General features: G+C 34.6%; 1 protein-coding gene across 1 annotated transcript in view; it reads left to right on the top strand.

The window, feature by feature from the left end:
* Nucleotides 1–17002, top strand: part of CENPC (centromere protein C) — a 66804-nt gene that overhangs the window by 30576 nt on the left and 19226 nt on the right. The window contains exons 6-12 of the mRNA XM_021719101.1: nt 1896–2178; nt 3156–3371; nt 5980–6593; nt 8479–8649; nt 12568–12862; nt 14543–14680; nt 16323–16405. Of these exons, the coding sequence (XP_021574776.1) occupies nt 1896–2178; nt 3156–3371; nt 5980–6593; nt 8479–8649; nt 12568–12862; nt 14543–14680; nt 16323–16405 (1800 nt within the window). The remainder of the gene's footprint in view (nt 1–1895; nt 2179–3155; nt 3372–5979; nt 6594–8478; nt 8650–12567; nt 12863–14542; nt 14681–16322; nt 16406–17002) is intronic.

The raw sequence follows: 17002 nt of genomic DNA, 5'->3' as shown, positions 1-17002 counted from the left end.
TCGAAAAAAAAAAAGAAAAAAAAAGAATAAAGCATTTTTTTATGATGTTTGCTTTAAAATTCTGAAATAATTTTAACATGTGATTCATCCATTTGTGTTTATTGATCATGTTTTCTTGCTCACATTGTCTTATTTTTTATTTTTGGTTTTTTATTTTGATTGTATTCTTGATACTTTGGTGATTTATGTTAGAAAATTCTTGATTATATTTAAATCTTTTGTTGTCATAGTTGCCCTGTTTTGGTTTAATGTGTAGGTTCTTTTCTACTTTTGTGGGCTTTATTTTCAATGATTGTTGTGTTTGTATTTTTTAATAATAGTGGTATTTTTGTCTGCTTCATGTTCTGATGCTGCTAGGATTCTAGCTCAGTTCCTGTCTGTGCTCCCTGGGGTGGATGGAAGGCGCTTTTTCTGAGCTTCCTGATGTCCTTATTTACCTATGTGGAATTCTGATCAGAAGCCAGAAGCTGCTGAGCCTGGATCCCCTTTTATTATTGGGTGGAGGAGATGGGGATGCTGAAGTCTCATATTATTGCTTCAAATTATACTGTCTGCTGGTGCCCCGATTGTGAAGTAGAGATTGGGATGGTCTGGGGTACTGATACCCCAGTACTACTAGTACCCTAGTACTACTGCTAGATCAAAATGTTGACTTGTGCTGAGGAGCAAGGTCAGAGGCTTTACTACTATGTAGAAGCATGTGGGTCATACTACCTACTATCCCTGATTGCTGTAGCATTAACTAGGTTGGTCTGAACTCCTCAGCTGCTGCAGTCCCATAGCATGGCCCAGGGCTTTGTTACTCTGTCATTATAGACAGAAGTACAGAGTGCTACCTAACCTGTGGTGTGGAATGGGGGTTGTTAGGTTTTCCCCATTAAGTCTGTTGGATTTCCTTGTTCAGATAATGCAGACCTCCTCCCCTCCCCTCCTTCCTACCCTTTGCCTATTGGTGCTTCCCATTGGGGGTGGGGGGTAAATGTGTGTGTGTGCGTGTGTATGTGTATTCACATATATACGCACACACACATATATATATATATATATATATATATACACACTGCAGGCTTCTCCAGTGCCTAGTCCAGGAGTATTTTGGGGACAAAAAGAAAACCCAAAGGAATCACCACATTATCTGTTGTTCCTTAAGTCTTGAGTTTCTTAACTGGTCTGCCTTCTTCCTTCCAACTTTTGAGTGCTATTATTGTTAATTGATGGATAATTTCCTTTGAATTCAGTTGTATATAGAGAGAGAAGCAGGGAAGTGCTATTTTCATTCCAGAATCAAAAGCTCTTTGTGGTTGTATTTCAAAATTTTACTCTTTGCTTTTTAAGGGTATGAATCAGTATGAATACTGTCCCCTCCCTTTTTTTTTGACGTTTGAAAATTGAGGGTTAATATGTTCTCATTCTATATACATAGAAAGACCGATATATACATGTATATACATATGGTCTATGTGTGTATATACACACATGCATGTCACTTATATCTGTCATATCAATATGTGTGAGTGTGTATGAATAAATATGTGACCATCTAGCTGTCATAGCTTACTAATATTTATCCTAAAGATAGAAGAATCTCATGACTTTTCTGTATTATTTTGTTATTTTAGCTGTGAATAGACATTCAAATCTCAAGACTATGTCAATAAACTTGTGAATTTCCTATGTTTGAGGATTCTGTCATTTCTGAACTTCAGATAGCATGAAACAAATACATGTTTCAGTTAATTAGAACTTTTAAAGTACCGTATATCTTAATAGATCTTTGATTCTAAACTTAATGATTGGGAGTCTTCTGAAAAATAATTATTGCTGAGTTTTAAAAAAAATTTGATTCTAATGTTTTTTTTTTAATTGACAAATATCTTTAAATAATTTTCTTCTAGTTCAGGCCTGTGAAATTCAGAAAATTCTGGAAATTGATGTTGGTTCTAAAAATAAACCTGACTCCAAAGAAGAGCCAAGTAAAAAACTCAGTGTTCATCACAGAGAAGCTGAACAAGAATTTTACTTATCGGTTGGCTCGCCTTCTGTTCTTTTGGATGCAAAAACATCTATATCACAAAATGTTCTTCCACCTATTGCTCAAGAGAGAGAGGCTTACACCTTTGGAAATTCAGTAAATATGCTGTCTTCAAGTATGCAGAGTTCTCTTAAAACCAAAAAAAGGTATTCTCTCATTTAAATAATGTTAATCCCATTTTAAACATTTTACCTTTTATATTAAAAAGTGTTAATTCGGCCATTTTGTGTAGTTTTATAGCAAGGATTAAAGAAATTAACATGTTATGAGAAAAACAGTATATATTTAGTATATATTCAGTTTATAATTAATAAGGAAGACTATAAAGTGTACTTTAGAGAAGTTTGGAGGTTAACTTTTCTATGGTCTGTGGAAAAATATGTTTTTTTCCTAATAGTAAGTTTTCTATCCGTTCCTAAGAGACAATTTTTATTTCTTTTATATTATTTGTAATTTTTATTTCCTTTATATTACAAGTATAGGTATGTTTAAGTTCATTTTTAGGGTAACAGCGTAAGTATTATTGAGATGCTTTGTGATAAACTGTTCCATTTCTTGGGACTTTACCTTTGGTCTTCAATAAGCAAAGTTAGATTGTCAAGGTCCTTTGACATTGGAAATCTCTGTAATGAATTTAATTTCTGTTTAGAGTATTGTGAGATTCCTGGGGCCAAGGAAAGTATTTCTAAGACTTTGCTAATTCAAAGTTTAGTCTGTCATAGTGAACCAGTGCTTATCTATACATTTTCTTGGTATATAATTTAAAAAAAATTTTTTTTAGAGATGAGGTCTTACTGTGTAATCTAGGTCTTGAACTCCTAGGCTCAAGTGACCTTCCAGCCTCAGCCCCAAAGTGCCAGGATTATAGGCGTGAGCTCCCATGTCGGCTATTGGTATATAATTTATTTCTGTATCTTTTATTTTTTTTCTATTGAAAAATATAAAATTTAATTTTTCTGAGAAGTTTACCTTGTGTATTTAGAGTTTCAAAGCATTATTTATAAATTTTAAATAAAGTCTCAGCACAAAATTTTTAAGTGATCTCTGTAAGGGAGTTCAGGAAAACTCGCAACTCAAGAAGTTCTATGGGAGCATTCAGTTTGCCCTCTTTTCACCCTTTTAGGTTAAACTTTGAAGATAAAGTTATTTTGGGGAAAGTAGAAATAGAAAATGAAGTATCAGAAGAAGAGGATAATATATCAGAAGGACAGCAAGAAAGGAAACTATCAGGAACATCTCAGAAAAGAATGCAAGATTCGGAATATGAAATTCGACCACAAGCTAGAAAGAGTTTTTCAACATTATTTTTAGAAACAGTAAAAAGAAAAGGTGAATCCAGGTGAGTTAAGAAACTGTTCTTTGAGACTTTTTTTTAACATTCTGTGAACTGTATCTTAAGGATTCCTATTGTTATTTAACTTAAATATAAATCTTTTTATGCAAATTTTAGTTGAGATTTTGCCTCACCCTAAGGAAAGGTAGCTTCTTATCAGTAAATCACCCCCAAAGCTATCCTTTAATAGATACTAAATTAGATGTGAAAGAAAATGAATTTATTTAGTTTTCATTGTTTCTGTTCATCAGTGCTTTCTAGTTTGTGTGTATGATATTAAAGAATGAAGGTAGTGCAATATTTAGAAAGAATCTTTTAAGGATGGCTTCTGTCACTGTCATAGGTTTTAAATCTTTTTTCTATTTCTTCTGATTTTGCCAATAAAAGAATAGTCATTCTAAAACAAATGTTAATGTGTTCCTGCCTACTTATAAACCTTTATTGGTTCTACAATGTCTATACAGTGATTTTCAACCCTGGGTGTACATTAGAGTTATCTAGAATTATTGGCTGTCAGGGTGGAGAACCACTGGTCTATAGAATAAACTTGAGATTCATTAACTGGTATTAAGACCTTTACTCTCCGTAGTTGACTGTATCTACCCACTTGATCGCACATGTTTGCAGTTGTCTTGCTTTGGCATACCTTTTTCCTTTGTCATCTGCCAATCTTTATTTTCTTTTAGGGTACTTGCTAGGCTTCTAGGTTTTTCTAAGTTTCAGTGTTTTAAAATAGCTTCTTGCCTTATATAATAGTTTCACTATTATATATATATATATATATACGCACATATATATGTGAATATATATATGTGTTTATGTATGTGAATATATATATATATATATTTACACACACACACACACACACACACACACACACACACATTTTGCCCCCACCCCCTACCCCAAGGCAGGTCTCACTCTGTTGCCCAGGCTGTAGTACCAGTAGCACGATCACAGCTTACTGCAGCCTGGACCTCCCCACCTCACCCTTCCAAGTAGCTAGGACTGCAGGTGCATGCTACCATGCCTGGTTAATGTTTTGAATTTTTATAGAGATGAGGTCTTGCTGTGTAACCCAGGCTGGTCTTGAGCTTCTGGCCTCAGGTGATCCTATCACTTCAGCATCCCAAAGTGTTGGGTCCAGCCAGTTTTATTATTTTATATATGTCTTTTTAAGTAGATTAAGCTATAAGTCCTCCTTTCCAGGAGTTTAGAGTTTCTTTTATATTTCCTGTGCTTTCAGAGTATTAGTGAAAACATATTAGGAAGCTTTCTTAAAAACATATTGAATGAATGAATGAAATTTCTCTTTTTTTCAGTCTTTGTTACCATAGTTGATTTCTCAGTTATTCTTTTACATAAATATTTTTCCCCTGTATGGTTGTTGTCCCCAGCATCTAAGACAAATGTATTTGTTGACTGACTATATCATGTCTGAAAATGTGATCATGTATTTTCTTTAATGCTTTTTGATAATTAGTGAGTAAAGTTAATTTTATATTTAAATGCTGCAGCCTAATATAACTACTCACTATTCCTGTTGCTGCATTCTAGCGTCATTACTTTTGCTTATGCTCTTCCTTCTGATAGTCTTTCTTGCATTTTCTCATGACCAGATCTTTTCTATCCTTGAAGATCCAGCTCAAGTGCCATAAAGTTTGTTTTGATTTTTTTTTTTTTTTCTATCTAGCTAGGGGAAAAAAAAAAAACTTTACCTATTGGAAACTTTAAGTGTCATGGTTATTTCCTTGAATAACTGATTGAAGTAGAAGAGGCACAGACTTTAAGAGTTTTTGTTGGCTAGTATGGGAAGGCTTGATTTAAAAATTTTAATTTTAAATTCCTAACATTACTTCTTTCTATAGCAAGAACTAATAGGTATTATAAATAATATACAGTAAAGCAGATTTACTTATTGGTAACAGTTGAGCTAATTCTTTCAGTGTTACAACTATTTCTACTAAGCATTTGTCATGATGACTTTATTATTCATTACTTTTTATAGAGTTTCTAATTGTATAAATTTGTGAAACCCTACCTGTTAGAAGACAGTATATTTCTGACTGGGCATGGTGGCTCACACCTGTAATACCAGCACTTTGGGAGGCAGAGGCAAGAGGATTGCCTGAGCCCAGGGTTCGAGACCAGCTTGGGCAACGTGGAGAGATCTCATCTCTATAATTTTACTCTTTTTTTTCACCACACTATATGTGGGAAGTAATGATAATATTCAGAATATTGGCTTTCTGACCTTTAATAAAATATATTCATTTTGCTCTAGGGGTATGGAGAAAGAGATTGAGAGTTGGGAAACATTATTTGACCTCATTATAACAGATTCTGTGGCATTGTATGTTTTGTAATGAGAGTTGACTTGTAGTTTTTTTGTTTGTATGATGTTAGATTTCTTTTGTGCTTGTGCTACCTTTCTAGATATACTCCATTTATTTCTATACTGTGATTATAATATGAGTATATGTGAAAATGGGCTATGTGCAGTGGCTCATACCCTGTAATCCCAGCACTTTTGGAGGCCTAAAAAAAGGCCTGTTGACTAAACAAAGATAAAAGTTTCATCTTTTTGAGTTTTCAAAGTAACATCCTGTTTTAGTCCCATTGTTAGGCATACAGCGGCTGCTCCACTTAATTCGTCTCCTTCAAGTAATATGAAGTCCATAGAGGATGAATTTGTAATTGATGAGTCAGATAGAAGTTTTTCCAGTCGATCTTGGATTGCCATACCAAGAAAGACTGGGCATGTGAAACAACACACTGTATCCTCTGCTGAGAGCACTGCACTCCTTCAAGATAAAAAGTCACAAGAAAAACATCACCATGCATCACCTAAGACTTTGGCAAGTGACACACATTCCCGTAAACCTCACCCAGTAGAGAAATCTCAGCCCTCTGATAAAAACAAACTGAGTACAAGTTGTGCTTTGACAGATGAAGTGGAAGATGACTGTAGAGCTACAAAATACAAAATGTATTCTGATAATGCAGCAAAATTGTCTGGAAGCAAAAGGACTGTGAAACAAAACCAGAGAAGAAAATTTAAGACCAACGTAGTTGAAAAACAGCTTTCTGTGGGACAGTCTAAAGGTGAAAATACAAATATGTCACATATTACTCAAGATACATTTCAAAGAAATTTAGACAGAAATATGGAAGAGGGTAAAGAGTTGAGAAATGATACTATTGCCAACAAACAGATGCCCTCTGTGGGTAAGTGCTTATATTAAGTATAACTGTGAACATTATTCTACCATTTTTTGCTTTTTTAAATTCCTGCTTAGCTTGGGAAGTGTGCAAAGTAAAACTAAATCTACGAAGAGCCTCAAAAGTCTACAGACTCTTTTCTAGAATCTTTTTATTTTATATATAATTCAATTCTAGCACCCTTGGTTTTTATTTAACTTCTGAGTGGTAGCATAGATAGATGAGAAGTGAAAGGAAAAGGCTGGTAAACATGTTAGTTATTAAAATACAAGTAAGGCAGAATTGTAAATCCTTTAGGGTTATTAAAATATAAATTGTTGATGAAAAACCCAGGATGGTGTGAGACTATTTTTTTACAGAGATAAAAATCCATTCATTTTAAATCATTCATTCCTTTGTCTATTAAATAATCTGTTAAATGCCAGACATACTATTAGGTACTGAAATCACAAAAATTACTGAGACATTTTCATTGTTAACAAGATCATTCTGGTGGGGTCTGCAGTCCAACAGATATAGATATACATACATGCACAAAATGAAAATGGAGGCACAGAGAACAATTTTCTAACCAATATCTTAATAGAATGTTTCTACTTTGAATAGCCAGATAGCTTACCATCCAAGTCAGGATCCTTTTGAGAATGAGAATGTCAGGACTGGGATTGTCTCTGGGAAACCTGGGAGTGTGGCCACTCCCCTTATATTATCGTTTTATAGTGATTGGGGTTTGTAGTGAAGATGCTGAGTCATGAAGAAAAGGTAATTTATGTTCTTTGTGTCACTTTTTAGATTAAAAAATGTAGTTATTCTTATAGAAATAATTTTCTCCAGAATAGTTAATAGAATGTAAAACACTTATCACATGTATTATGCACTTTATTATAATGTAACATTTATTTTTTATTGACAATCCTATAAGGTAGAAAATAACATTCTTTGGAAGTTCTGGTCCGGTATCTTTCCTGCCAGAGAGCACATATTCTTTCATCTCTAATGAGAAGTTTTACAATAAGTAAAAATGTTCTTGATTCTCACAAGGAAATACTATTAACTAACCGAAAATGCTCTTGACCAGAATTGCACATGTACCTGAAGGTTCTAGATGATTATACTATTTTTCTAATAGAGAGTGAAGAAAGAGTATATTAAATCAAAATATTTTAAGATGGCTTTTATAAAAACAAATTGTACTTTAATATAATCACTGAATTACTCAAGTTATTTTGGCTTTGTTTTTGGTATCGTCTATACCATAGACTTTATATTGCCTGATATAGTAGGTGTCAGACTATTGATGTCAATTATAGTCCTTGACTCAAAGCCCTACTTCTCCATCTTCAAAACCACCAATGCCAGTCTTACATTTCATATTTCTCTGGCTTCTTCATCCATCATCCCATCTCTTTCCTACTACAGCTTCTAAGGACACATGTAACTAGGTTGATTGAACCTGGTTAATCTACCTAGTTCAAGGGTTTATAACCTAATCATACTTTGAATCTCTTTGAAAAAATTATTGTTTCAACCTAGAAAAGCAGTGATTACCAATTTTTACTTGGGATATTGGTAAGTAGTAGGAAGGAACCATATATGTTTTTCTATTTCAAAAGATACTTTTTTTTCAGTTAGGATATATATGAGAGTTACAAGCAGTGTGAAAAGTTTGTGTTGAGTAGAAAGGTCGTGTTTGCTTCAGTGTCACATGTAATTGACAAAGTTAGATATTTTATTGAGGACATGTGAATTTTAAAAAATAGAGATGAAAAGATGGCCACATGATGAATTTAAGAAGTTCCTATAATTGAGATTTTTTTAAACTTTTTTTTTTAATCTTGTGGTTTTCTGAAAACTCTAGCTCATTAAATTGTAAATTGTTTCTATGATTTAGGAAGCAAGAAAGGTAGCACCAGAAAAGGTAAGGAAGAACTTAAGAAGAAGTGTTTTTCCAGTGAGTCCAAGAAAAACAAATTTGTACCTGAAGAAGTGACTTCGACTATCACAAGAAGTCGAAGAATTTCTAGGCGTCCATCTAATTGGTGGGTGGTAAAATCAGAGGAGAGTAAGTATTTTTATTTAAATTATGTTTATTCTCTCCAAAAATTTATTCTATAAGAGGCTTTATATTTGGTTTATATTTCCATTATCCGGAGAGAATCTCATGAGGATCAAATTATATTGGATCATCAAAAAAAGTATTAAATTATAAAGAGATTCCTTGATGCTTTAACATATATAGTATTCTATGTATAGGAATACAGATATGGAAAAACAAAGTCAAAAACCAAAAGTTCCTGCTTTCATGGAGTGTACATTTTACATCTCTTCCAGTAATTCTGTTGTGCATCCAGGGTTAAGAATCATTGATTTGGAGAGGTCAGGGAAGGGTAGAAAAGTCAGATTAGGGAATTTTACAATTCTGTCAAAATGAGTCCTGATCTGAGAACTATCCTGGGAGGCTTGAATTTCCGTGGCAACTGTGAATCATGTGAAAGCCATAATGGGATTAGACCTGAGCAGGTGTGCAGAGAACTGTGGATTCAAGTTTTGCTGTGTGTGGTATTGAGGAAGAGGCAGTCTACTAAAAACACCTGTATCAGCTGGACAAAGTGATTTATGCCCATAATCCCAGTTTCAAGGGAGGCTGAGACAGGCGGATTGCTTGAGACCAGGAATTTGAGACAAGCCTGGTCAATATAGTGAGCCCCTGTCTCTAAGTAAAATAAATAAAAAACAAAAAAGACCTTTATCATTATGGACTTCACTTAAATCTTGCAAGTTTTTTTGACCTATGTGGAAATCAGTGAATGTAGTCAAGCATTTGTTAATCCTACTCTTTGAATATCTTGGCTGTGGGTGATACAAAAATAAATAAGATGAGCTTCTTGTTACTCAGTAGTTTATAATCTATACACGTAAAAAGGTAAGTAATTTAGTAATTTGGTAATTTGGAGGTCTTGGCATATAGTTTTACTATGGTTATTATTAATTACTGTGAAAGGATACAAAGCAGAGTTAGTAGAGAAAAAGTAACTGAGCTAAATCTGTAGGAGATCATCATAGGCTTCAAGAGTGCTCTCCCAGTGAATTCACTTCATTCCTCCAGCCACGTGTTGGACAAATAGGTGGAATGTCTACAGGGAAGCTCATTAGAAATGTTATGCCCAGAATTTGTACTAGGGGTAGGCACATAGGTATCCCCTGCCTGGCAAGTACTAAAATTTCAGAATCCCTGAGGAAAAGCGAGTACTCAGCATAAACCTTATTTTTTTGTATAAGCAGTTTAGGCATGCTTATCAGTTAGAAAATAATACAAACTCTCCTACAAGTCAAGTTTCCAGGGCTAACTTTGCAAACCAACCTTTCTAAGGATAGTATGCCCACACCTGCTCTGCCAACTTCTGTCTGCACAATATGAAACATTTATTGTTTTGGAAAAATTGCCACTTTTTTAAGGGCAGTAATCCTGAAAAGAATGGTAGATTATAAGGTAATATTTGCATATGCAGATATTGTTGATTGGGGCATTTAGATCAACAAGTAAAAGACTAGTACAAGTATGGCACTACATCTGTGAAGCCTTGTTGCTGTGAATTATTGAATCCTCGAGATCCTTGATTGATAGCAGCAAGTATTTATTTTGCTGCAGCCCTCCTTGGATTTTGGAGTCAGATCTGAGTTCAAATTGACTCTTCCACTTGGGTAGATTGCTTTGTTCAGTTTTCACTCTAAAATATATTAATAATGCCTCTACCTCACTGAGTTTTTATAAGGATTAAGAGCAGTTAACATAGTAGTTAGTATTGAAATGTTAAATACTACTGTTACTGCTATTAACTTTTTTTTTTTTTTGCCCCAGGTTGCCTGAAATGCTTTAGTACTATGGTAAAGGAGTGTGTAAATATATGGGCAAATAAAAACCTTACAGAGCTTGGATAGATGTGCTAGATCTCTGAAATTTATAAAAAAAGACTTATGTAACAACCATAAAGTAGATGTTGGGTTTCTGATGAAGCCGGGAGTCAAAAAAAGTGGAGGAATACTGATAGTTCATGTAGTTCAAATTCTTTCATCTGATAGAAAAAAATCTGAAGTCTGAAGTCCAGAAATACAATATGACTTGCCCTCAATCTGCCTATAGTACACATGTGACACAGGTGCCCATTTATTACTTGCTGTGAGGCAGGAATGATGTAAGGTAGGACCAGGACTAGGGTAAGGCAAGTGAGGCACTAGAGTAGGAAAAAAAAATCTTTTTTTTTTGAGTTGGGATCACACTTTGTCACCCAGGCTGGAGTACCGTGGCATGATCACGGTTCACCCTAGCGTCAAATTCCTGGGCTCAAGGGGTCCTTTTGCCTCAACCTCTGGAGTAGCTGGAACTACAGATCCATGCCACCACGCCCTACTAATTTAAAAAATTTTTTTTGTAGATACGAGGTCTGGCTTTGTTTCGGCTGGTCTTGAACTCCTGAGCTCAAGCAGTTCTCCTGCCTTGGCCTCCCAAAGTGCTGGGACTATAAATGTGAACCACGACACCTGGACTAGAGTGGAAAATTTAAGGCAATTGGTGTCAGGGTTGTGTGAGTTCAGGCTCTATATTAGCACTATCCTGAAAGTGAGCACCTTCTTAAATTTTCCACTCAAGGCTACTCTTGCTTCACCACAGTTCTGCTTCTGATGTGTTACGGTATTGGAAATATGAAGATAGCTGGAACACTGATCAATTTCTTGGCCTCACTGAATTTGTCCTTTTCCTGGAGGAGAGTGCTAGAGATAAGTAACAGATGTGTGATAATCATTATCAAAGAGTTGAGAAAGAGCTACCTTAAGACCTGGGAATTAGGAAACATTTCCCGTATTATGAATTAGGAGTTAGCGAAGTATTTGGGTAGAATAAGAAGAAAGAATGGAACATTTCAAGCAGAAGTAGCATGTGCAGAGATCTGGCACTGAGAGCTTGACATTCTCTTTATTATTTTTTTATTTTGTGTGCCTCAGAATTATCTGGAGGGCTTGTTAAAACGCAGGTTACTGGGCCCTACCCTGATTCATTCGTTCTGAGGTGAGGCCTGAGAATTTACATTTCAAACATTCCCAGATGTTGCTGATTTTTACTGATCTGGGGACCACCTTTTGAGAACCAGTGCTTCATAGAGAAACTGCAGATAGTTTAGTACTGCTGGGATTTTTAGTGTTTGGTTGTTTGGGGAGTGTTGAGAATTGTGGTTAATGATATGAGCAAACTCTGGATGTAGATATAAATTGATATTGAAAATATTTGGACTTAATGCTGAAGCTATGATTGATAAAAGATTTTAAGCAGGACAGTAATGATCCAATTTTTGGTTTCCAAAGATAATTCTAGCAGCAGTGTGACAAATGGATTGAAGAACAACAAGGCAAGAGAGACATTAGTTAAGAGACTACTTTAATAATCCGATACAAAATGATGAGGGCCTCTGGAAATGACAGGCAAGAGAACTTTAAAGAAGCAGGTTTGAGAGAGGCATTAAGAAAGTAGGACTGATAGGATTTAGGGATTGTTGGTGGATAGGAACAGGCGTCTTGGATGTCTCATTTCTGATTTAGGCATCTGGATGGATAGGGGAGAGTGGTAGGTGAATATAATAAGTGTCAGCATATACTCATAGATAGTAATTAAAACTGTAGGTAGATATTCTTCAGAGAAATTATATGGAGTGAAAAACTGAAGCTGTAACTTTGGGGAATCCCAGGTAAGAATGGCCAGGAGAGTAGTGGGCAGAACCAGAGAGTGGTTTTGGAAGGTATTAACAAATTTAAAGGATCTGGTGCATGTATTTATAAATTGAAAAGTTGCATTGCTTAAAGAATTGAATTTAGCCTATGAGATTGATGTGTGTTTATGTGTTTATAAGTAAACACAAAGAGTGTTGTTTTATCAGTGAACCACTTCATCTGACAAACATTATGCTAATTTTATCATTGACTCCTTCAGGTCATGTTTATAACGGTTCTTCTCAAATAAGAAATGAGTCATCAGTGCATCTCAACAGTAGGCAAAAACCTGCTAAGAAAACAAATCAGTCATCTAAGATTATTGGGCAAAAAAAGATTCCAGTTAAAAGACAGAAAGCAGCAACTCAAGGCAGCTCAAGATTACAAAAGTTTTCCAGTGCTAAAGGTTCTGAAGATGCTATTGGCCAAGGCAAAATCTCCAGTTGTTCTCAGAATGAGCCATTGCAAAGTGACAAGGCAGATCTGACTAAGAAGAAAAATCTTGACTGTTCTAGGTAATGTCTATTGTGTGTACGATATAGTTATTTTTGTTGTTCAGCATTTAATAGTTTGTATTATTTCATCATTTCTAGAGAGGCAATATTAGCTTAAAGGGCTCTGCCCTCTGACAAACTTAGTAGTATTAAATCCAGTCTCTGTCATTAGCTGGGTGACATCCAGGCAGAGTAGTACCCTGAACTTGTTTTCTTATACTAAAATGAGGCATAATATATAGCAGATGGGATTATGATTGTTAAATTAATGAAGTATTGTCGCCTAAGAGTTGCTTCCTCTTTAAAAAAAAAAAAATGGTGGCTAAAAAGCATGTAACATAAAATTTACATCTTAATTATTTTTAAGTGTGTAGTTCAAATTGTTTTCTAAGTGAGATTAATGTAATTTCAGTAATTAGGAATGTAGGTCAGTACTTTTCCTCTTGAGATGATAATGGTTAACATTTTTTGAGTTCTTGCTGTATGCCAAGTGTTTGTTAGATATTTTAAATGAATTCTCATTAATTCTAACAACCTACTGTGGTAAGTATTGTTTTTATGCATTCTTAATTTTTGCTGTAGCATGCATTCAGCAAATATTTAATACATAGTTTGTGTTAGAAACAGTAGAATACTGAGGATATCCCAAAATAAATAATAGAATTACCTTAAACTATGTTAGTGTTTGTCATTACAGTGCATAAAGAAATCTCATAGACCTTCTATTTAGCTTTTTCAGACCATTCTCATGTCTGCCTTCTTTTTTAAATATGTTGCTGGATTTGGTTTGCTAGTATTTTGTTGAGGTGTTCTGGTCTTTGTCTAGTTTTGGTGTAAGGGTAATATTGCTTCATAAAATAAGTTGGGAAGTATTCTCTCTTCTGTTATTGAAGGAGCTTATGAATAACTCGTATGTATTCTTCTTTGAATGCTTGGTGTAGAATTCAGTGATGAAGCCACCTGAGCCTGAGCTTTTCTTTTTGGATATTTTTTTTTTTTTGGTTACTGATTTATAGGCCTTTTGAGATTATTTATTTCTTTTTGAATAAGTTTTGGTAATTGGTATATTTCTAGGAATTTGTCCATTTCATTTAGGTTATCTAATTTGTTGGCATATAGCTATTTATAGTATTCTCCTATTCTTTTTTTATTTCTTTTAACTCTGATGGTAGGACCCAGGAGGATAGTAGAGCCTAAAGAAATAAAGTATACTGCTTGCTAGGATAGAAATAGTGTCTCTTGTTTGCATATACTTAGGGTAAACTGATTAACTGGCAGCTACTGAAGAGATGAACTGGGTCCCTCTGAGGACTCTGTTGTCCCTTAGTGGGCTGACTTAGAGTATCAAAGAAAACAAGTTTATTTATTGATTCTCTAGAAAATTGTGATAGATTAGCTGTATAATATATATCATAAGCTGCCTGTAGATAAGGTCTTTCTCTGTTCTTCTGACATCACTTACATCTTAGTTAGACCAGTCTGCATCATTTCTTTTATCAGAATTTTTCAAGTTGGAAGTCTTGGTGGGTCTTAGAAACACATTTTCTTCCAGAGCTAATTGTAAGTCTTGGGACCTAAACAGATTGATCTGATATTTGTTATAGTCAGTATTATATTGTCTATGTATTCACCTGTGTATTATTTTTGAAAGAAATATTTCTTGAAGAAGTATAAACAGTTATAAATTTTTCATTTTTGTAGATCCACAGGAAGTTCAGAACATCAAGATGGTACTATGACTGCACAAAATGTTAATCCAAAGACTACGACCAGTGGCAGGATACCAACAGAGTCTAAGTTGTATTCTGAAGAGTCTAAGACTTCTATGTTGGAGGAAAGGTATGCATGTATTCTAAGGATAATAGGATTTACTCACTATATTAGCTACCCTTGCTGTGTAACATATTACCCCAAAAGTAAATTTTAATTTTGTTATTGGCAGCAAACATTTATCGTTTCATAGTTTTTGTGGGTCAGCAATCTGGGAAAGGCTTAGCAACTATTTCTGGCTTAGGAATTTTCAGGAGATGTCAGTCAAGATGTCTGTCTGGTTTGTGGTCCTTTGAAGTTCTGTCTGAAACTGGAGGATCCACCTATAAGATAGCTCACTCACAATGGCTGTTGGCTAGAGAGCTCTGTTCCTTGCTGGTTGTTGATAGTAGACCTTAGTTTCCTGCTATGTAGCCTCCTCAGCTGCTGAGTATATCAGCTGGCTTCCCGTCAAAGCAAGTGATCCCAGAGAAAGTGTGACTATAATGGAAATCACAGTATCTTATAATGAATTAGTCTTTGTTTTATGCAGCAGGTATTGCAGTTAACCCTCTGTACCTCTGGGTTCTGCATCCACTGATTCAACCAACCACAGACCAAAAATATTTGGAAAGATCAGCTGTGGTGGCTTATGCTTGTAATCCCAGTACTTTGGGAGGTTGAGGTGGGAGGATCGCTTGAGGCCAGGAGTTTGAGACCGGCTTGGACAATAGAGAGAGACCTTGTTTGTATAGAACATCAAAAAGAAAAAAGAAGAGGAAGTATTTAGAAAAAATACACAACAATAAAAAGTAACAGTACAACAATAAAAGCAGTACAAACAAAAAAACTACATTATAATAATGATTTATATGACATTTACATCCTGTTAAGTATTATAAGTAATTTAGAGATGATATAAGTAATGCAAATCCTGCACCATTGTATGCAAAGAACTTGACTATCCTTGGATTTTGATATCCATAGTGAGTTCTAGGACCAATCTCCTATAGAAACTGAAGGAGGACAGTTGAGGGGGATGGGCAAAAACCCAGAATTTACTTATTAAAAATTGTCTATTTATTCTTACATATTTAAACTTTAGTCACCTTCAAAGTACTCTTCATTTGATGTGATACACCTATCAACATGCTTTTTTCCGCTGCTCAAAACAGTTTTTGAACCCATCAATTTCGATGCCTTTAAGTGCTTTTGCCATTTTTTGCTTCACTTCCACATTGGCAAAATGTTTTCCTTTGAGGACTTTCTTCATCTGGGAAAACAAAAAAAAAGTTGCTCAAGGGAGATTGGGTGAATAGGGAGAGTGGGACATGGAGGTCATGCCGTTTTTGGTCAAAAGCTCTAGAACACTGAGGGTATTGTGAGCAGGCATGTTTGTTGTTGTGGAAGAACCAGTCACCTGCTTGCCACAACTTGGGATGTTTCTTTCACAAATCGTAATACGACCTTCTCAAAACCAGATAAAAATTTTGTTGACCATTTGATCTGGAGGAACAAATTCCAAATGTACTATAAGGGGCCTTTCATCCAAAAGATAATTCTGGGTTTCTGGGGGGATCCCCTGTATATTCTTGGTGACCTATAACATCATTATTGGTTTTATAAGAAAGAAACCTATGACAGTTTTAGGAGAAAAGTTATCATTAAGGTGGATATGTTAGATACATATATTATCAAAGCATATATTTTGTGGCTTATTTTTTTTCTTAAGTGGACCCTCCAGGCTCAATAATTACATACTGTCTGGAAAGAACAATTCCGATGTGGAGGATGAGGAAATCCTGGAAAGTTCAGGTAAATTATTATTTATTTTCTATTATCTTTTTATGGCATTCTGAATATGAAGTAAGGTGTGCTGTGTTTCATTTAAATTATCATTGATGGCAACCGTAAATTGAGTACTTACTCTTAAGATGCTTAGTATATAGTGATTGATTAGTAAGATCCTGTACCTAGGGGAGAGAGAAAGAAACTGAGTGAGTTATTTAAGTAGAATGTGAGGAAATAATGAGTATTGGTGTTTAGGGTGTCTACTTATTTAATAAATAAATTTGTTAAGCCAATACGGGTATGCATGAAATAAATTAGCCATCTGTTGATGATTACTGAAGCTAGCTGATACGTGTATTGGGTTCATTATACTAGTTTGTCTATTTTCAATATGCTTGAAACTTCTCAGCTAACGTTTTAAAAACACTTCTTAATAGAAATTTTTGTAATTATTTTATGCTGTAAAAACTTGTGTGCTTAGATATAATCTGTTCTTTCATTTTTTTCCTTCCTGATTCACTAATTCTTTTAACTTTTTAATTCTTTTACCCTATTTTAGGTTTATTTTATTATTTTTCTCTTTTAACTTGAATACTTTATTTTTCTACTTTTTCTTTGGTA

This window comes from Carlito syrichta, unplaced genomic scaffold (genome assembly GCF_000164805.1).
Source record: "Carlito syrichta isolate Samal-C Ts95f unplaced genomic scaffold, Tarsius_syrichta-2.0.1 Scaffold314127, whole genome shotgun sequence".
In the NCBI taxonomy this organism is placed as follows: domain Eukaryota; kingdom Metazoa; phylum Chordata; class Mammalia; order Primates; family Tarsiidae; genus Carlito; species Carlito syrichta.
Note: the sequence above shows the minus strand (reverse complement) of the source record. Positions and strands in the feature narration are given on the sequence as shown.